Genomic DNA, 22,145 nt, shown 5'->3' on the forward strand with positions numbered 1-22,145 from the left:
TGTTTAACAAACGGCGAACGGCTGCTGCAAACTGACGTCCTGGCGTTGCTGTTCTTTCAAATGGCTGGTGCGTTAACGGTTGGTGCGAAGTCTCCATAGACTCCCATTGGTCCAAAAAATGGCGGCTCATGGGCACTCCAGCGTCCCTGGATTTTGGGGGCCAACCTACGTATGGGTGACGTTGAATGACGTCACGCATACATATGCTTTTCGCGCGAATTATGAATCAGTCTTTTTGTAGAATCCTCATTTGCGAGACCGCGTCCCTTGGAGGTTGTTGCCTTTCAACGCCTGCCAACCTTTGCCAGTCAAATGTGCTCGAGTTCCTGCGAATCATGTCCTTATTTATGAACAATTGGGAACCCAATGAAAGTGGCTGACAAAGAAGGCAGCATAAAAAGGCAGCAACCCTTCCAGACACAGGCTAGGCATGCATAATTCGCAGCGCAAATACTGGTGCAAGTACCTTTACAAGTACTTGGTCTCTGAGTATAACAAGGTATCATCCACAAAGAAATGGCTCATGTGCACAGTTCACAACAGAGTGTACGGCAAGTATCGTTTTCATATTGATGGTTTATTACATTAACCAAACAAATACAGTGATAAAGCACACCAAGAAAAACGCATGTCAAAGAAAGCACAAACAGCAGCACTGTTTAAGCTGGCTAATCATGTCAATGGTCCCAGCGCAGACAGGAAAAAGCCCTGAAGAGCTACAAATGTTCTCAGTTGGAAGATTTAAATGTACAGAAAACATGCTATGACAACTTCAACTGAGGTAAAAATGACATCAAATATGCGCACCAGAGATACACATGGGGCATAGAGCACTGACACTACTCTTCACATTTCATTTCTTCAATTGAAAAAATATAGGAGCTGTGTTTATAACTGCATGACAATATTAAAAACAAGTTTTCGCATCAACAAACATGCTCAACGCTAGAGCATTACACCATACATAGGGCATGCGCACAACCTCGAGACCTGCTTCTTGTCGCTAACCGGAGCAATTTGAAACAATTCTAATCAAACCAAAACATACATGAAGTGCAGTTTACAGTGAAGTGCAAGGACGTTCCATACAGCCAGTCCTTCATCGAGTAGGCACAACAACGGGACGCAGCCATCCTGGCCGCAGATACGCAGATGGTTCGAAGTGCTTGGAACAAACCCTCCGGTCTCGCAGCTGGCACAGTGTCTTCTCTAGGCTGAAGATGCGGCAGAGCTGCCTCCACCTTTTGCACCTGGACATGATGCAGCGTGCACGTTATACAACTGCACCGAAATGAATACCATACACTCCAAACGTCAATACGCCATGATTCCTTTCACCTAAACGCAGTACGTATTTTAACTGTGGCAGTAAATGCTCGAGCCAAGCCTCCGCGCCTCATAGTGCGGTTACGCTCGCCTGATACCTATGCACAAAGAGTGACGAGTGCGAAGCAGTGAAATGAGTTTAAAACTACATTGACGGCCATGTATATGTAGAACGGCAATAACAACTGCTGACCGAATTCAGTTAAGGCACCGTCAAGGCGGCGCACATACGCGTGGTTGAGTTTCGATACTTTCAGTTGTGAGGGATCCTTAAACTGTCTTCACGGTGTTGAAAAACTTATTAATGTCATGCTCAGAGCTGTTAGGCAGCACAGGTCGTTTTAAATTGGCCTTGCGGTCAGTAGAAGGCACGTGGTTGCTCCTGAGAGCCCGATATCAAGTTCACGTTGGTGACAGTCGGCTGCACGAAACTATAAATAACAAAAATGGTGGGCCTTTTTCGCACACCTTAGGACTGCAAGTGCGTTCCCTGTGGTCTGCTTAAATATCCCCGATAACATGAAGTCAAGTACGCATGAAATGGTTACAGCTACGAAACAGACGCGAAAAGTCCGACAAAAGCACATCTAGAGCAGACGACAACGGCAAGAGCTCACCTGAGAAAGTACAGCCAGGCACAGTAGGAAGCGGTGTAGTGAGACACCAACGGTACAGTCCACGCTGCCGCAATGTGCCACGGAGAAAAATTTCTTCAAATGCCGCGAGCTGATCTTGAAATGAAGAGCTAAAGGATTCAAACGAACACTGTGCGAGCGCGACACAACGACGGGAAAGGTTTCGCACTGGCCGTACACCGAAGGAAACGATAGAACCAATAAAACTGCTGCAGCGGAGCGGCGGGGTGCGAATCTAACCAAACGGTGACAGAGACGACAAAAATTTCTAAAAGGGGCCATTTCGAGACCGGCGAGCTTAACTTACACGCTTTCCTAGGCGCGCCATTGCAGACAGCTGGAGATAAGAAACCGCTTCGTAAGCTCCCGCGGCCACTGCGGCCGGGTACTGGAACAAGGCCTGCAAAGTCGCGCTGCAAATGCACCACATACTCATAAAGAGGGGGCGCAACAAGAACGTTGCTAAAAATTACAAAATTCGGCGTAATGTTTTGCTGAAATCATTCACCCATTTTATAAAACGTGGCATTAAAATATTCAGTTTTTTTGTTTTATAGCATTTTTATTCGTACTTTTGAATTTCTTTATATAAGTGTTTTCGCCCCCCAAAGTGGCTGTGCTGCAGTCGCGCTAAACCGTTTTTGGGCCCAGCCTTCGCCACCATTCTACATCCACCTGGTCATTTTTTTCGCTTTGCGTCTGCGTGATGGCATCACACTATTTGTAAGGCCATCTAGCGAGCACGAACGAATGCCAGTGGTTTTTTTCGTAATACGTCCAGTAATGCTTTCGCATTAAAAAATGCCAGGACCCAGAGCAAGGCTACACACAAGGCCAGCGCCAGACCATGTCTTCACGATGACTTAAACCACGATGCTCTTGCTGGAGCATCCCGCGCTACGGATTCTCAGCAGCATCTTCGACATCTTTCATCCCTTCGTTCGGCGCCAGTAGCACATCCACCGTGGCCATGCAACGGAGCCTTTTAGGCCGCATTCGATAGGACATGTTGTGTCTTCCTTTTTTTTCTTCTTGGGGAACGGGGAGAGTGCGTCTTCCAAGAACGGCGTCATTTACAAGTGCCTGCGTTTCTCGTCACCCGTGTGCCCTCCTTTACGTGTGTGTGTGTGTGTTTTTCCCTACGCCCGTTTGCGCGACGGGGGGCCAAAGGGGACCGGGACAGTGCGGGGACGCTCCCTGTTTTGAGCGCTGTTGGCCGGCCAGGGATCGGGTTTCATCGGCGGCGCCTGCGAGGCGGGTTTGGGCGTGAAACGGCCTGGCCAGGAAAGAACGACCGGGCCCCCTCGGCAAGACAGTGGCCTCTTGGACGGCAAGAAAGAAAGACGTTTGTGCTGTGTGTTCCGTCCTACCACTCTGTGTATTTGTGCCTTAAAGTTAATTACAGTTTTCCTTGTTTGTTTCCCAAAGAATTCGTCTCCGTGTCTTCACTGTCATCAATATTCACCGTCGCAACATTCGAGTCCTCTCACATTTCGCAACACATGGTGCCGAAACCCGGGAACTGCGATCTCCAGGACTTGGAGAACTTCGGAAAGCTGAAACCAGGGTGCGACGGTGACGGAAAAAAGTGAGTGACACCACGGTCCCCATTCGAAGCAAGCATGCAGAGGACGAAAGAAAAGAGAACAGCGCGTCGACTGCAAAACACCAAGCTCATCAATGAGGCCAAGGCAGCTCTGGGAACGACAGACATCGGAACGCTGTGCTCCCTCATCGAAAGACTTGCGGCCAAAAACGACGAACTTCTCAAGTTGAACGCCGAATTGGAGGCAGCCGTTGCGGATGAAGACTTCGCTTCCGAGTTTGAGACTGTCATGCGGTACGAGGATGCAGCCAGGGGCATGCATGGACAGCTCAAGGCCAAAGAAGCCGAACTGCTGAGAGCTCCGCGCCTAATGACTACAGCGACGGCAGAGCCACAGAGGGGAAGCCAACATGGCGGCGGCGAAGCCACTCACCACAGTGCAGTCAAGCTGCCCACCCTTCAGCTGCAGACATTCAACGGTGAGCTTCGACAGTGGCGTGGCTTTTGGGAGCAGTTCAGAGAAGCCGTTGACGAGAATGGAAACCTCACCAAGGGCGAAAAATTTCATTACCTGAGGAGCCTTCTGAGCGGAGCGGCGGCGTCATCGATAGCCGGATTGCAGGCGACAGGAGAATGCTACGACGATGCTGTGACCATTCTGTCCAAGCGCTTTGGCGACACCCGACAGATCATTCAGGAGCACCTCGCCCAATTGAGATCCCTACCATCTGTGACATCATCGGACGACGTGCGAGGCCTGAGGAAGCTCCTGCATCACGTCCAATGCCATGTGCACGGACTGAATGGACTTAAGGTGAGCTCAACCACCTAATCTGCCATGATGACAGACATTCTCCTGAAAGCCCTACCTGCCAGCATCGTCGTTGAATATTATAAACGGCTGGCCAATACTCCGGACTTGTCACCATCGCTTAGCGACGCTCAGAACGGTGAGGCTACATCTGCCACGGGCCCTACAGATGGTGAGCTGGAGCAACTTCTAAAATTTTTGACAGTCGAGGTTGAAAGCAGAGAAAAGAGCGGAATATGCAGTATTAAAGAAGACAAGCGAGGCAGACAGGAAAGCGAAAGGAAACAGTTGTCTCTCTCTCCGACATCTGCTGTACTGCACGCAACTTCGAAAGTAAGAGAGTAGTGCTTTATCTGCGGCTCACTTACTCACAACGCAGCGAATTGCGACAGTGAAATGAATCGGGAAGAAAGATTGCGAAGACTGAAAGATGACAACCGCTGCTTCCGATCTACTTTGAGAGGACATCGTTCGAAAGATTGCCGCCGCCGACTGAAATGCGGAAAGTGTAGCGGTAGACATGTGCTATCAGTGTGCGACCCAAACTGGAAACCGAAGAAACTAGAGGAGACTCCAAGATTGGATATTAGCAGCTTGCATGCAAGCAGCCGTAATTCCCTCAACAATGAAATTCTTCTTCAAACCTGCCGGATTTGGGCTATTGGAGAAGGTCGGCGCGGTTACATTCGAGGCATCGTGGATGGGGGCAGTAATCGCACTTTTATCCGTAAGGACATCTCTAAATTTCTAGGCCTCAAAGAAAGTGGAAAGACCGCTCTCCAGCTGAGTACGTTCGGGACAGCCACATCAGCAACAGAAACACGGCGTCTTGTCGAAGTGCGTCTTCGCAGCCAGTACGATGACTAGGAATACATTATAGAGACCATTGAGGTTCCTTTCATCTGCAACGACATAGTCCAGGTGCCTGTCGAAAACGACTTTGTCAGAGCAATAGAAGAAACAGGACGGCCCATAACGGACAAGCTTTTGTTGCCAGGCATGCCAGCGGTACCCGGAATTGGTCTTCTCATTGGCGCTGAACACCTGTGGAAATTTATGACGGGCGAAATTCAACGTTCCCAGCAAAACGCTGACTTGGTTGCCCTGGGGTCCGTCTTCGGTTGGATGTTTCAGGGTCCGATATCAGTGCATACCTCAATTGACAATTCAGCCAACCTTTGTGTCCTGAGGGTAAGCACAGTCCTTGAAAGCACTGAAAGACTTGTAAAAGGCTTCTGGGATCTGGAAAGCATTGGCATTATAGACCACTCCGGAGGGCCGAATGAGGAAGCGGAAGCGATTGATCATCAGTTTGAAAGAAACATCAGTATGAGGAACGGCCGCTACGAAGTTGCTCTTCCTTGGAAAGAAAACAGTGGACATCACTGTGACAACCACTCCCAGGCACTAAAGCGACTGAATAGCCTAGGGAAAAGAATTCAGTGCACTCCGGAATTCGGCGCGGACTACGAAAGTACAATGCGGAGCTACATAGATATGGGCTACGCCGAGCGTGTAACACCTGACGAACGAGCCACTGATCCGGTTTATTACATGCCACACCACGCTGTTTTACGCATCGACTCAAGAACGACAAAGCTACGCATAGTCTTCGACGCCTCCTCAGATGAGAAAGGGTCTTCCTCCCTGAACGAACATTTGCAGAGGGGGCCCTGTCTTCTTGCCGATCTGGTCAAGCTGCTGATCCGTTTTCGACTGCATCCGATCGCTTTGACAGCTGACATTGAAAGGGCATTCTTGCAAATCAGTTTCCCAGAAGTGGACAGAGTTTTCTCTATTTTAAGGGCTTGCCGACAAACGAGGAACCTGATCCTGAAGTAGAAGAGTGGTGAATGAAGCGTGTGCCGTTCGGCACCAAGGCTAGCCCTTTCCTGCTAAATGCAACTCTGCAATATCACCTTAAGAAAGTTGAGGAGCCAAAGCAAAGGGTAGCTGCGCTCCTGGCGGAGTCATTCTACGTCGACGACCTGTTGGTTGGGGCAGACAATGAAAAGGATGCGGAGGAGATTTTCGCGCTGGCAAACGACATACTTGGAGCTTGCGGAATGAGTCTGCGAAAGTGGTCTTCAAACTCTAGGCGCTTGCAAGATCTATTTGCGTCGCAAGAGGCACTGAATGACTCATCTGGAACAGTAAAAATTCTTGGGCTTCTTTGGAATCCTGCAAACGACACAATCACTGTGGCCACCAAGTCTCTCTCAAGCGTCTTGGACAGAAAGAACAACTGCAAAAGACTTGTTCTACAAACAATCGCCAGAATATTTGATCCCCTTGGGCTGCTGGTACCATTTACCGTACAAGCCAAAGCACTCTTTCAGGAATTGTGGCAACGACATATTGGTTGGGATGACAAATTGCCCAGTGATATCGCAAGGAAGTGGGAAGGCTGGAAGTCGGAGCTGATAGACCTTTGTTCACTGACCGTACCTCGATGTGTTGCTCCAGTAGTTCAGCCGCAGACTGTACAGTTACACATCTTCTGCGACGCCAGTCCGCGAGCGTACGGGACCTGCGCCTACCTACGACTAGAGGACTACAGCGGATGCGTTCACACGAAACTTCTCTTTGCGAAAGCGAGAGTTTCACCATTGAAAGCTATGACCCTTCCCCGACTTGAACTGATGGGTGCACTGCTAGGTGCTAGAATAGGAAAGTTTCTGGAAGGCTGCTTAATGATGCATGCCGGCCGGCTGAAAATGATTTTCTGGACAGACTCCAACATAACCCTTCATTGGTTGAAAGGAAACCCTTTGCAGTGGAACCAGTTTGTGAGAAACAGAGTGCCCGAGGTTCAAACCTGCACGGAAAAAGACCAATGGAGGCATTGCCCCGGTTCACAGAACCCCGCAGATCGTGTGACACGAGGAGTCACTCTACAGAGTCTTCAGGGAGACCGATTATGGTGGTTTGGACCGTCATGGCTTTCAGAGACGGAGGATTCCTGGCCAGCTCTAAATGATATTTACGTCCCAACGGCTGAGGAAAGTTCGGAGGAAAGGAAAGAAGCAAAGGTGTTGCACGTAAGGACATTTATGCCGATCTTGGACTTAGCTCACCACAATAGTTTTTTCCGAGTTTTACGAATAACTGCCTGGGTGTTCAGATTCATAAGTGCTTACCGGTGTCCGTCAGGCAAAGTTGCTTCGTGTCTGGCCGCGGAAGAGATAGAAAGGGCCGAAGCCTACTGGTTGAAAGCCGTTCAGGAAGAGGCATACACGGACGACATATCCCGTTTTGGCCAAGGACTCCCAGTGAAGTCTCAATCAAGCTTACAGAAGCTACAGCCCATTTTGGACACAGAGGGATTGCTACGAGTGGGAGGTCGGCTGCAATTCTCTGATGAAAATGAAGAGGTGAAGCATCCAATGCTCCTCCCTCCCAGCCATCCGTTCACGGAGCTCGTTATTCGAGACGCTCATTTACGAACTTTACACGGTGGCGCTAGAGACACCCTCACAGAAGTGAGAGAAAGGTTTTGGATCCCACGAGGATTTCAACAAGTAAAAAGGGTTGTAAACAAATGCAACATCAGCCTAAAAGGTCGCGCAAAGCCTGGAGAAGCTCTGACAGTGCCTTTGCCACCAGAAAGAGTTTGCCGTTCTGAACCGTTTCAGGTGGTTGGCATTGACTTCGCCGGGCCTCTCTTCACCAAGGACAAGGATACGGTCTCCAAATCTTACATTGCTCTCTTCACTTGCGCAGTTACCAGAGCAGTTCATCTCGAGCTTGTCTCAAACCTATCGTCTGAAATGTTCTTGTTGGCTTTCCGACGATTTACCGCCCGACGAGAACTGCCATCAGTTATATACACTGACAACGCCAAAACCTTTCAGAGCGCCTCTAAAGAAATTGCAGCGTTGAGAGACTTCTTGTTTGACGGAAATTTCCGCGACCACTGTGCAAAGACACGCATCAAATGGAAATTCATTGTGGAAAGAGCAGCATGGTGGGGTGGAATCTGGGAAAGAATGGTGAGGACTGTGAAGGTGTGTCTCCGTAAAATCCTACGCCAGGCAAGACTCACCTTCGAACAGCTTACTACAGTACCGCAGGAGGTGGAAAGCATCGTTAACTCCCGCCCCCTAACCTACATTTCTGCATCGCCAGAAGATCCTGAAATTCTAACTCCGGCGCATTTTCTAACAGGAAAGAGATTGACGTCGTTTCCGTCTCCGTGTAGTGACGTCAGTTGGTCAACACAAGCTGTGACACGAAGATGGATGCACCGTAAACGACTTCTGGAGCAATTTTGGGGGCGACGGCGGAAGGAATATCTTTTGACGCTACGGTCGGCGCACACTTGCGACAAACAGCAGGCTGGAAAGACCTCGGTGGGAGACTTAGTTCTCATCCACGAGGAAAAGGCGCCGCGACAAATGTGGAAGATGGGGAGGATCGTTGAAGTGATCCACGGAAGAGATAACCACATCCGAGCGTGTGTTGTGAAGCAGCCCAACGGATCCACATTGCGAAGGCCGGTGCAGCTTCTCTATCCCCTCGAGCTGTGTGCGTAGCGCTGCCACTTCTGGGGCCGGGAGGTTGTTGTGTCTTCCTTTTTTTTCTTCTTGGGGAACGGGGAGAGTGCGTCTTCCAAGAAAGGCGTCATTTACAAGTGCCTGCGTTTCTCGTCACCCGTGCGCCCTCCTTTACGTGTGTGTGTGTGTGTGTGTGTGTGTTTTTCCCTACGCCCGTGTGCGCGACGGGGGGCCAAAGGGGACCGGGACAGTGCGGGGACGCTCCCTGTTTTGAGCGCTGTTGGCCGGCCAGGGATCGGGTTTTATCGGCGGCGCCTGCGAGGCGGGTTTGGACGTGAAACGGCCTGGCCAGGAAAGAACGACCGGGCCCCCTCGGCAAGACAGTGGCCTCTTGAACGGCAAGAAAGAAAGACGTTTGTGCTGTGTGTTCCGTCCTACCAGTCTGTGTATTTGTGCCTTAAAGTTAATTACAGTTTTCCTTATTTGTTTGCCAAAGAATTCGTCTCCGTGTCTTCACTGTCATCAATATTCACCGTCGCAGCATTCGAGTTCGCAACAGGACAGACTACCTCTGTCGCGAACGGATGGGAAGCCGAGGGCGTAGACCGGGCACGAGCTGTATTGCGCGTTCAGTAGTGCAATCAGTGAGGGACGGCGGGTGCGCTGTCCAGGACAGACAAGTGTAGCAGCTGAACACACGCAGGAAGCGCTGTACAGTTGTGGAAAGCGGGCGGTGCCGGCGCCTCCTATGGTCGCGAAAGCTGACAGGGAGTGCACGCACTGTTCCCAACTCGACGGGCGAAAGCAATGGCGAGGGCACATTTAACAGCCAGAGAACTTCGCCAATGCCCGAGTGCGTTTCCACCGGCTCAGAACCCATGAACTGTTGTCTTGAATAGCGCTACGCCTTTCCTGCGACACATTCCATGCTCACGCCCGATCTCAGCGACGAGATAAGACTACCATTTATTTCCTTCGGTATCGAGCGATTCCGCAGTGAAGAAGGTAAAACGGCTTTTGGAGTAACTCTATAGCTGGCGGAGTGACACAGATGCCTGCAGCAGCCTGAAGCCGTCATCCTGACTTCCTCATGTGCGAATAACAAACGCTCATTGCACAATTCGATCGCGATACTCTCGCGCACTGCGCTTATTCACTGAACTATGTAGCAGTGCTCTATCAAATGAGAAGCTTTGCTAAGCTTCGGAGCGCACGCCATGGATATCCAATGCAGATGATGCCACAAATCAGGAAAATAAAAATGAAGCCCAAGTCACCTCAGTCCAGCGATCTCCAAGAGAAATCCGCAATCCACACCTCGCGCTCCGCTCATGAAAGTGTCATGGAAAGTTCATGACATAGTCCAAGAGATAACAGTACCTGCTTACGAGAAAGCGAGCGAACTCTACTGTTTGACGTCGAGAATTGTAGGCGAGTGCGGAACCACTGGACGGGTGCAGCGGCTGCACGCCTCGTTCTTCCAAAGCTTATCCCTTCACCGCGGGTAGGAGAACGCACACTGTGAGAAGGGGAGGTTTCTCATGCTACCTGCATCGTGCTCATGGGGCGCCCGTTCAGTCGTGATCCCTTTTTTTGTCTGAAGCCCTCAAAAGGGAAAATGAATGGGCCAAATAAAAGTGCAGGGAGCGCGCTGACCTGGCGGCGTATTTGCAGGCTCAAGCTAATCAAATACAAAAGAATCAGGCCCTGAGAGTGGTCAAAGGGGAAATTTAAGTGGAAAAGCAAACAGGAGTAAAAAAAAAAGAGGGGCAGGAAACAGAGGTTCATCACCCGATGTCAATGAAGGCAGAAGGCCCTCAGCAAGAACGTGTGGTAGAAGCCATGGTGGAGACCACATATCAGTATCAGCAGCCTGACTACACCCACTGGAGGACGAAAGCCTCTCCCATGTCTCTCCAAGTAACGCTGCCCTGTGGTAGCTACGGCCACCCTATCTCTGCAACTTCTTAATCTCATCAGCTCACCTAACTTTCTGCTGCCCCTGCTGCCCTTACCTTCTCTTTAAATCCAGTCTGTTACCCTTGTTGCGACCCGGGTAGCATGGCCGAACAGGTGATGGGACGAGGAGGATGGGAGACTGGATTAGGAGGAAGGCAAAGAAAACTTTATACAATTATTTACATTATTTACAAAAGAGCGACTGAGAGTGACTCTCAGTGGAAGGGAACTTCTTCGCCAAATGGAGTCGACGGGAGTTAACAGGCGTCTCTCGGCCACACAAACAGTCGAGTTAAATACGGTTCAGGGTCCCCAGATCCCTGACTAGGGAATAAAGTTCGAAGAACGCTGTCCAATCGGATGGGCAGATGTGGACGCTGGTGCTACCGCCCACGACAAGGGCGGTGCTGGGCAGTACCGCTCTCTCGAAGCTCGGTCGGTGGGAAGGGGTAGATGCTGACTAATCAAACACTGTTGGAAGTGAATCTCCCGCACTCTACCAGCAGGTGAACGTCCTCGTGCTTCTCAGCCGGATGTCCAAAACACGAGACCTCTGCTGAGGACACAGCTGTCTTTCGATTAACAGCAGCTGCTTGAATGTGCGTAGCACCACTCCGTCGTCCGGCGACCCGAGGGTAGAATCGGCGAACTCACGCCGCTGCTTCCGTTGCTGTGTCCGCCGGTGCCAATGCTCTAGCCAGCCCCCTTCGCATCTTTGGCCTTCGCCGGTATTCGACCTTAGCCGCTGCCGCCGTGGTCACCACCGGTCAAGGAAGTCCGCTGGCTTAATCCACTTAGGCTAGGAGGGGGGCATCACAAGCACCACACTGGTTTGCCACCGTCGCGAGGTTGTCGACCTTGTCAACCGTTCTCGGTTGCGGCTTGCTCGGGCTCATGTGGCCAGAAGTACGATCATGACACCCTTGAGGGAAATCGGTTATCACGCCTTCGCATTACATGCCCTGCCCAAGTCCATTTCTTTCTCTTGACTTTGACTAGGATGTCATTAACCTGTGTTTGATCCCTGACCCACTCTTCCTTCTTCCTACCTCTTAGCGTTACATCTATCATTTTTCTGTCCACAGTCCCCTGCGCTGTCAACTGAAGTTGCACCCGTTTGGTTAGGCTCCACGTTTCGGCCCCACATTGTGGGCTTGGCGGCACGGAAACGACGGGCCACACTCACCTGCGAATCTTTCCCGTCTTGTGTGTGCAGCTCTTCAGCCTGGGGGCATTGACCTTCAGGCGCCTCCCGGAAAGACATCGGAGCTCCCATCGTCCGTCGTTGCGACCAGCAGCCGTGCTGCTATTCTCGCTCTGACACGCCTCCTTCGTGAAGAATTGCTGCACTCCTCGGATGAGCGCTGCCGCCACAAAACCAGCGCATCTGCTGACTGCGCATCTCTTGTGCACAAGTGCACCCGTTTGCCCTGGATGAACCGCCCCTGCTACACCCACGTGGAACCAGCCTCGTGATTAAGCTATCACCCCCTCCCGCACCTACATAAAGCACCCCCCCCCCCCTGCAATGTATGTACCCTTCAGTGGGCTTGGCGGCGCGGAAACGATGGGCCACATTTACTTGCAAATCTTTCCCGTCTTGTTTGTGCAGGTGAGCAATATAGTCATTCCATATATGCAAAACGCTCTAGTAATCGCTTTTTATTCGTGCTGCCAAGTCTACACTGCGCATGCGATACTGTTTATGAATGTTCTCGTGTCATATTTGACTTGCTCCTGATGGGCGGTGATATCGAGTCCAATCCTGGGCCCACTGAGCCATCTACATCGACCTGCTCAAAGCCATCCAAGCCGCCCAGACCGGGCAGTTAAGTGTCCTATAAGAGTTAAAATATATCAAATTATTTCTCGCCGACCACGAAAACTCAATCAGTGAAGTTAGCAACCGCCTTTCTAAGATCGAAGCAGATTGCGCTTCCTACTCTTTAAAAAAATCAGACTAGGAAATATCAAATCTATTACAGCCGAACGCAAGGCTGAGATTGCAAAGTTGACTGCTCGCCTGGACGCCGCTGAAAACCGAGCACGAAGAAATAATCTAGTGTTTTACGGTGTGGAAGATTCTAGTAATGAATCATGGCAGGATACCGAAAAAATCACCGAGCACTGCAGCCAGCACCTAGATGTATCTATGAGCCTCGTGGAATCGAGCGCACCCATCGTCTTGAAGCTTTTATGTTTCAAATTCCTCTGTGCATCGAGACCGCGGCGTCGAAATGGCCGTCCGCTGCCTGGGAAGGTTCATCACGGCAATCTACTTCGGCCACAGCAGCATGGTATCGTGTGTCGGCGGCGACGGCGGTGCTCTGCGTGATTCACGGCGGATGCGGCAGAGGTTGTATACAGCGAGCAACGACGCCTGTATACTCGCGCTTGTAAAGAGACTGCTCCTCTTGCCTTGCGCGGAACCCAAGCGCGAGTGAAGCGGCATTCCGTCCACACGGAGAGCTGTGCAGTTCAGGTGTCCGGCTTTGGCCCCCACTTGAATCTCCTTCCGTGCTTGTCATCACTGCTGCAAGAACGGCCGGGACAACATTTTGCCGGATGTGGCGAGAGTGTGTCGGGGACGTCCTGGTGGGCGGTTCGCGAAGACTGTACACGTGACCTAAACTACAATGATTGGACGCTTTTAATCGAGCTAAATTCCCCAACTAGGGACCTAGGGACAAGGGACCCCTTTAAAAGGAGCCGCAGTGCTCATTTTCAGTACCGATATCTCCTTGATCACCATGTAAATAAATCTCTGCTAAGTTTCCCTCTTACTCGACCCGTCTCTGGATCGGCGTCAACACCGATGCCCGAGTGCCTGCAGCCCGACTACTGACTTGGTTTTTCGCTACCCGTTGAGTCCGCTACCGGAGCAGACACAACGCAACAACTGGTTGGCAGCGTCGGGATGGAGTGCGCTGGAATCATGGTTGCAGAGTTTGGTGAGTGCCGGGATTTTCTTCACTGAGGTTTTACCAGGCTTTGTATTGAGTTAGCTTACAAAGGTGGTGTAAATTGTGGCTATCTTTCACAAGCTGTTTCGAAGTAAGTGAAGATAGTTCTTTGAGCAGTGAAAATTTTGCAGCACTAGGGGCAGCCATGAATCTTAAAGCACTGAAAAAGCCGTTTCTGTTGGAGCTCGCCAAAAATTTGGGTTTGGATGTTCGGGACCAAACAAGGAAGCCAGCCATCATCGCGGCTATCGAGGCACTTAAGGCAGACGACGATGAGCGCTCGGAATGTCTGGATCTGATTGCAGAAAGAGAGAAAGCAGAGCGGGAAGCAGGAGAGAGATTATAAACGCATGGTTGAAGAGAGTAAACGCTTAGAGAAGGCGCTTGAGCTGAAGCGTCTTGAACTGGAAGTGCTAAAGGCTCGAAACGAAAGGGATGAGAGCGTAGCCTCTAGTGTAGGAGCTGAAGTCGGTCAGAATGAAATACCTCATGCAACCTTATAGGAAAGGGGAGGACATAGGCCTTTTTTTGGTAAACTTCGAGCGCACATGCGAGAAGGCAGGGTTTAGCAAGGCAACATGGCCACAGTGTTTGCTGACCCTATTACCATGTGAGGCTGCTGATGTGATTGCCCGCTTGAGTAAAGAAGATGCAGAGAACTACGACAAAGTCAAGTCTAGTCTTCTGAAAAAGTACAGAATGTCAGCGGAGGCATTCCGTCAAAAATTTCGCAACGCCGAGAAGCAAAACGATGAGTCATATCCAGACTTCGCGTACAAGCTAATGGCGAACCTGGGGGAATGGCTAAAAAATGCTAAGGCGTATTACGAAAGTGAGAAAATGAGGGAATGCTTCGGCCTCGAGCAGTTTTATCGTCGGTTGCCTGAAGTCATAAGGCACTGGGTGCAAGACAGGCCTGACGTTACGACTGTCTGGAAAGCAGCTGAGCTGGCAGGAGAGTTCGTCTCACGCCGTGCACTGGACAGAAAGGAAAGCCCCAAGAAAGAATACCAGAATATGAAGACATCTGGGTGAAAGGGGCAGCTTTTCAAAGGGAAGGAACATGCACGGAGTGTAGAATCTTCAGAAAAAGGGGCAGGGGCAAAAACGGGAAACCCCTGAGGCAGTAGAGCGCCAAAAGAAAGCGTTCGAAAAGAGACGGGCCCCGGTATGCTATAACTGCCAAAAGCCGGGACATGTAGCGGCGCTATGCAAAAGCCCCAAAGTTGTTTGCTTGTCATTGGACAGCAGCGATGAAAATTTGAGGCTTCTAGAGCCCTACATCCGAGATCTTGCAGTGAACGAAAAGCCGTGTCGTGTGCTGCGAAATTCGGCAGCTACAATGGATGTAGTTCACCCATCCTAAGTAGAGCCAGGGCAATTCACCGGGGAATGCGCCTGGATTAAGCAAGCGGTGGAAGCCAACAGTGTGTTCATTTTTGAAACAGCGCAACAAAGACGGGACGTGGAAACTGAGGGGTAAAGACAAACAGGCGCTGACTAACAACTGGGTTTATTGAAAAAAACACACAAATATATAGACAGAGTTAGGAAAGATTAATCGCCACCATAGTCAACTCATGCCACATGTGAAGCCAGATACCCAATCTCCCCTTCGGAAATGAATGAATACGTACCAACTTGCCCAAATTTCTGCGTTACCCAACAGTGTGTGCCTTCCTATCGCGAACATATGCATTAAAGGCCCCTTTGGTGTACTTCATACGGAGGCTGCCGTGTCAGCCAGTCTGCCGATGCAGTACCCCTATCTGTTTTCAAACAGATCAGATCAGCTGCTGCGGCAGAAAGGCCTAGTGTTCGGAGAAGGGACTGTTTACGCGTTAACTCGCTCGAAAGCACGAAAAATTGCCGCTAAGGCCATCTCAATGGAGGCGTCAAGTAGCGTTGACACGGTTGGGCGTAAGACTTCTGACACGCCAGGAGAGGTCTCCGCGAAGACAACTGAGGAAGTAAAAGTTCTGGGCAGGCCCGAAAGTAACGAGGATTGTCTTGAGCTTAAAGAGGCCTGTGGTGAGCTTCTGGTAACCCCAGCATCTGATAGCCTGAAAAGATTGCTAGGCGTGGAGCGATCGTCCTTGATAGCGGAACAAAGGGCAGACTCCACACTGCAAAATCTTAAGTGTCGGGAGGATGAAGGTGTTGCTAAGAAAAATGTGACATTTCAAGAAAGGTCCGGGGTACTCTATCGTAGGTATCATGATCGCAGAGGGGTACAGTCCGACCAATTAGTCGTGCCTTGGTGCACGGTAGCTCGTGGTCGGGTCATTTAGGGCTCAAGAAAACGAAGGACCGCTTGCTGCAGGAATTCTACGGGCCGGGATGCTTACGGGAAGTAGAAAGTTTTGTAAAGACCTGCGACACTTGTCAACGGGTGGGCAAGCCAGGAGATAAGGCGAGAGCCCCATTGAAGCTCGTTCCGGTGATCACAGAGCCATTTCGACGGCTCGTGATTGACACAGTTGGTCCCGTTCCCAAAACGGAGTCTGGCTACCGTCACATTTTGACTGTGGTCTGTCCCGCTACTAAGTTCCCTGAGGCAGTGCCGCTAAAAGAATTAAGGTCAGTAGAAATCGTAAACGCAGTACTGTCCATTTTCGCGCGTGTCGGGTTTCCCGCGGAAATACAGTCAGATCAGGGAACCGTTTTTAGCAGCGCGCTAACTACAACTTTCCTGAAGAAATCTGGGATTCAATTAATCCATAGTTCAGTGTACCACCAGCGCTATACCCCACGTTATTCAGAGCTTGCCAGCCCTCTGACTGATGCTCTCAGAAAAACCGAACCGCAGACCCTCCACTGGGACTAAATAAAGGAAAAGGCTTTCTTGGCTTTGAAAAGTGCGCTAATGAGTCAACCCGTGCTGCAGGCACCCGATTACTCAAAGCCATTTGTGGTACAGTGCGACGCCAGTGACCGCGGCATGGGCGTGGTATTGTGCCAAACAGCCGAGGCGGCGGAGGAGCATCCGGTGCTCTATGCTATAGCCGTAAGCTGACGTTACGAGAAGAAGCATATAGCGCTTCAGAGAAGGAATGCGCCTGTCTTGTGTGGGCAGCGCAGAAACTTGCATGCTACCTTGCTGGCTCGAGGTTCTTCATTGAAACGGATCATTGTCCTCTCACGTGGTTGCAGACTATGTCGCCCAAAAACGGCCGACTGCTCCGCTGGAGCCTCGCATTGCAGCGATACTCTTTTGATGTTCGTTACAAAAAGGGTAAACTGAACGCCAATGCCGATGCCTTAAGTCGCTGCTTTTAGTGTAAATGATGGGCTCGGAGATTCTGACTTGAGTATATTTTTTTTCCTGACTGAGGTTTAATATCACCCTTTTTATCTGACTTCTTGAATTTTGCGCATATGTTTGGAGAATGTTCAGCTTGCTCCCATTGCTGCCGTTCTGGTTGAAAAAGGAGCCTGGTGAATCTCGGGGAGAGTCCTAGCGCTCGCCTGCTTTGCAGTTGTGGTTTTTGTGTTGTTCAAACTGATGCTGTCTTCCTAGAAAATACAGTGGCCTGCCGAGAGCAAGAAGCCGTCCTTTTGAGAAGAAACGACTCCCCAACTATCCCTCTGAACAATGGTTGTTGACCTTTATCCATCGGGACCTCTGCGCCGCCGCAGAAGCTGTTACGTTTCGAATTATTCCGAACTTCGAGACAGTGGGTTTCGGATGGACATCCGCTTGTCTGCGCAAATTCCTTCCGGCTGATCCCACGGGCTCGCGGTGCTCTTATGTTTCAAATTCCTCTGTGCATCGAGACCGCGGCGTCGAGATGGCCGTCCGCTGCCTGGGAAGTTTCATCACGACCATCTACTTGGGCCACAGCAGCATGGTATCGTGTGCGTCTGCGGCGACGGCGGTGGTCTGCGTGATTGACGGCGGATGCGGCAGAAGCTGTCTACAACGAGCAACGACGCCTGTGTACTCGCGCTTCTGAAGAGACTTCTCCTCTTGCCTTGTGCGGAACCCTGGGCGCGAGGGAAGCTTCGGCAGTCCATCACGGCGGAGGCGGCAGAGGTTGTTTACAGCGAGCAACGGCGCCTGTATACTCGCGGTTCTGAAGAGACTTCTCTTGCCTTGAGCGGAACCCTATGTGCGAGGGAGGTTTCGGCATTCCGTTCACACGGAGAGCTGTGCAGTTCAGATGTCCGACCTTTGCCACCCCTTGGGTCTCCTTCCGTGCTTGTCATCACTGCTGCAAGAACGGCCAGGACATCATTTTGCCGGAAGTGGCGAGAGTGTGTCGGGGACGTCCTGGTGGGTGGTTCCCTAAGACTGTACACGTGACCTACACGACAATGACTGGACGCTTTTAATCGAGCTAAATTCCCCAACCAGGGCCCTAGGGACAAGGGTCCCCTTAAACAGGAGCCGCAGTGCTCATTTTTCAGGACCGAAATCTCCTTGATCACCATGTAAACAAATCCGTGCTAAGTTTCTCACTTTCTCAACCCGTCTCTGCATCGGCGTCAACCCCGATGCCCGAATGCCTGCAGCCCGACATCTGACTTGGTTCTTCGCTACCCGTTGAGACCGCTATCGGAGCAGACACAACGCAACAGCGCCTATTCTTCAGAAAAAAAAAACTACCTATATTAGTTAAATTGGCTCACTTTTGAAGACAAACAGCATGCGCTATTCCCGCGAATCTTTGTAGCGTTTGTTTGTTTGTAGTGTTTGTTCATGCTTCAAGGCTGCCGACACGCCGCTTTATCGCTTCGTTTGTGACGCAAGACGCGCCTAGATTTATCTCGATTGATCGCATCCAGGCGGAGCCGGTCCTAGTTTGCGCCAGAATGTTCTAGTAACTTTCCAAGCTTTATCTTGAATGTTCGCTATCAGCTTTAAAAAGAGCACGGCCGACAGCGGCAAGCGTTCTGTTCGAAGACCGCCGAGAACGCTTGTTGCTACGCCGCCGCCGAGTGACTCAGTTCTTAGCGGGCGCAAGTCAGCCCAAATAATGAGCTTCGTTTCGAAGACATTCTCGCTGTTTTCCTGTTCGCCCGACTGCAGTCACCACTACGTGACACAATCATTAAGCAGCAAATTTAAAGATAATGGTTGCAGCGTCTCCGAAGATTATTCTCCCAACGCTCGTCTGGCGCGTAAACGCCTCTAGAATATGGTAAACGTAATAAGCTCACCTTTAAAATGCGATTTTACAGGCTGACATCCGCAAATAAGTGATATGTATTCGACCCTGCAACTAACAACGTAATTGAGGCCAAGCACAGTAAAGTAATCTCATTGCTTCCAGTTATCTTCCTTGTTCAGAAACATCCGTAGTGTAATCCCAAAACGCGACTCATTATCTAACCTGCTTGAATCATGCACCGCTAATATAGTTTTATTAACAGAAACTTGGCTTACCTCTGCAATTAATGACACGGAGATATTGCCCTCTCTTCTTAATTTTGATATATTTAGAACGGACCGTACTGACGTGATGGGTGGAGGAGTTCTTATTGCTACTGATCTCTTAATACGTTGCTCTCGCGTGGACATTGCAACCCCGTTAGAAATTATATGGCTTTGCTGTGATTGTGGTGCATCCCATCACCGTGTTATATTTCGTATCTGTTATCGTTCATGACGCCTTGAGCAGAATAACAACCCTCTATTCCAACACTCCCATTTCACTGTTTCGCGACTTCAATTTCCCATCTATCATATGGTCTGATCTTGTTTCCGCACTTTCGAAATCTAACCCTTCCAGCGATTTTGTGCACACCTGTCTTACTTTCGGGCTGGATCAATTGGTGGACCGTCCCACTCGAGTGACTGACCAGTCTGCTAACTTCGTGGACCTTGTGCTGATGTAGCTACCCTGATAGCTTCTCACCCATCACTTATCTAGACGGTCTTAGCCATCACTTGGCCATTCATGCAACATTTTCTTGCCACTTACAAAAAAAACAGAAAAATAAAGAAAACGCTTACTCTTTATACAAAGGTGATTATATAGGTTTCAACCGCAACCTCGCTGCTTTTCTTGACAAGTTTACATCTGTTTTCTCGCTCCGCTCTCTCGAAGCTAACTGGTTACTTTTCAAGTCCGAAATGCAAAGCCTAAATGGCATATACCGGGTGTTTCAGCGCAAGTGAACCAAAGTTATGGGAACAAGCTGACTACAGCTAGGATGCTTCTTTTGCCATAGCTGTGCTGTGGACGTTGGCGGCCACCATAATATCGGAAAAAAGCCCAATGTTTAAATTAAATAAGAAAAATGTTGAAATTACCTTGTAGAGCATTTGATTCAGGGGGCCCATTGCATACGCAGAATTGAAGAGCGACCTCCATATACCCTAATGGCGTTGTTCAATACGACTATAAAAAAAATAGCGCCGACAGCATGGAGCTGGATTTCGCATGTCTCCGCATCTCCAAACAGAAACTGAACAGGCAAAGAGCGCCTGTGACGTTCATGACTCCGCCTTTCGTTTCGTGACATGGCTGACGTCGGTCACGCGCGGAGATTGAGCAGGCATATCGAGACCGGCTACAGCGCTTCGTTCAGGGCGCGGCGAGTGCCGGCGTCAAAACAAAGCGAGCGGCGTCCCTGCCTGGGTGATAAGCCAGCTCGGCGCCGAAGAACCCAGGTATAAGTATGCTGTCATATGTGCCACTGCCTGTAGCGTTGCGAAGACCTTTCGCTTGATGCATGTTTGATTGCTATCATCAATTTTTAGCAACACATTGCTCCAGTTTCTTTTGAAAGGCAGGTGGTAGGTTTCGAACAAAAATACCAGGTGACGCCAAAAGCGCTACTGCGCAGTGCGTTTCAGCCATTTTTTTTTTTTTACAACCGGGCACGAAAGCATCCTGACGCGTCATATGGCGTGCAAACAGGGCCGGGTTAACAGCGCTGAGGGCCCGGTTCAAGAAACAAAAGAGCCCCCCCCCCCCTCCCCTTCTGCTTCATCCGCCTCTCATCGTTCTTGAGACTTGACGTTTTAATAATTCTGTACAGAGAACACATGCCGCATTTACTCCAAGAATCCCCGCAGTGTTTATGAACATCGCCTGGACGTCTACATTCCCGTAGAGCACGCGGACAGACTGTGATCGGGATTGAATTATTCTAGGTGATAACGTGACATGAAAAACGTCCTCCCTCGAAAATCAGAACGCGCACTGAAAAATCGATTTCTCGAGTAGTTATTTGCTTCGCCAATTCGGTAGTGCGCGCTTTGATTGCCTGCGTGTGAGCACTGTTTAAGTAGAGAGGTGGATCGTTTTCATTAACTGTTTGCAAATTCGTATATCTAATTCAATAGGATTCGTCTAGCAATTTGGTGAGTTCACCCAGCAACAAGAATTTAAGCTCTCCAAAGCAGTGTTTCGTTGAACGGCGATAATATGCATATTCTATATGCCGCGACGTAGCGCAAAACATAATGTAAATGGTTTATTATACAAATTATTATACATTATTATACATTATTATTATACAAATTATTATTATTATACATTATAGGCAGTCCGGCGGAGTACGTGAGCGTGGCATAACGCTGTTTCTTCGCTTGCGTAGGGACCAGATTGCCGTCTGCCTGCTTTGTGGGTGTGTTCCTGCTTCGGATGCTTCCATCATCGACGCCGTTATCATCATAGCATGGAACAAGATTCCATGTGAGCGCTCATGGCTACAGGGGCCACGGCACAAGTGCGTCATCCAGGAGACAACCAATCCAGGCCGACGACACTGGGCAAAGAAGCTTAAAAAGCCACCGCAGCTTGTCAACGAGTGCAGTCCGGCGGAGTACGTGAGCGTGGCATAACGCTGTTTCTTCGCTTGCGTAGGGACCAGATTGCCGTCTGCCTGCTTTGTGGGTGTGTTCCTGCTTCGGATGCTTCCATCATCGACGCCGTTATCATCATAGCATGGAACAAGATTCCATGTGAGCGCTCATGGCTACAGGGGCCACGGCACAAGTGCGTCATCCAGGAGACAACCAATCCAGGCCGACGACACTGGGCAAAGAAGCTTAAAAAGCCACCGCAGCTTGTCAACGAGTGCAGTCCGGCGGAGTACGTGAGCGTGGCATAACGCTGTTTCTTCGCTTGCGTAGGTAAGAGCGGCCTTAGTAAGTTTTTTTTTTTTTTTTTTTTGTTTTTGTCTGTGAAATCAATTCTGCTCCGCCGGACTGCACAGCTTTCTGTTCAGGATGTTAAAAAGTGACTGCCTCGCGTGCCTGAAAGCTCTTGCGCCTGATAGCCAGAGTCTTCGCTGTAGTGATTGTGATAACTCTTATCACACTGGAAAATGTTCAGGTGTCACAAAGACTATCTTGAAAAGCATGTCAGCAGAAGCCATATGTAGTTGGCTGTGTCCCACGTGCGCTAAACGTGAAACACGTGTGACGAACACTGAAAGCGAGCCTGGCTCTAA

At 50.1% G+C, this 22,145-nt stretch overlaps 1 protein-coding gene and 1 pseudogene across 1 annotated transcript; both read left to right on the forward strand.

The window, feature by feature from the left end:
• Positions 1-3,583: 3,583 nt before the first annotated feature.
• On the forward strand, positions 3,584-4,339 carry LOC149356997 (uncharacterized). Its single transcript, XM_089576481.1, has one exon. It carries the CDS (start codon positions 3,584-3,586, stop codon positions 4,337-4,339), a length of 756 nt encoding a protein of 251 aa, XP_089432607.1.
• Positions 4,340-13,881: 9,542 nt separating this feature from the next.
• Positions 13,882-21,803, forward strand: LOC149356998 (uncharacterized; annotated as a pseudogene).
• The last annotated feature ends 342 nt before the right edge of the window (positions 21,804-22,145 follow it).

Source organism: Amblyomma mixtum, chromosome 3, assembly GCF_055824585.1.
Source record: "Amblyomma mixtum isolate Tamu chromosome 3, ASM5582458v1, whole genome shotgun sequence".
NCBI classification, from domain to species: domain Eukaryota; kingdom Metazoa; phylum Arthropoda; class Arachnida; order Ixodida; family Ixodidae; genus Amblyomma; species Amblyomma mixtum.

Excerpts from the sequence above, each read along its gene's own strand:
- LOC149356997 (XM_089576481.1), top strand. The coding sequence starts at position 3,584 with ATGCAGAGGACGAAAGAAAAGAGAACAGCGCGTCGACTGCAAAACACC.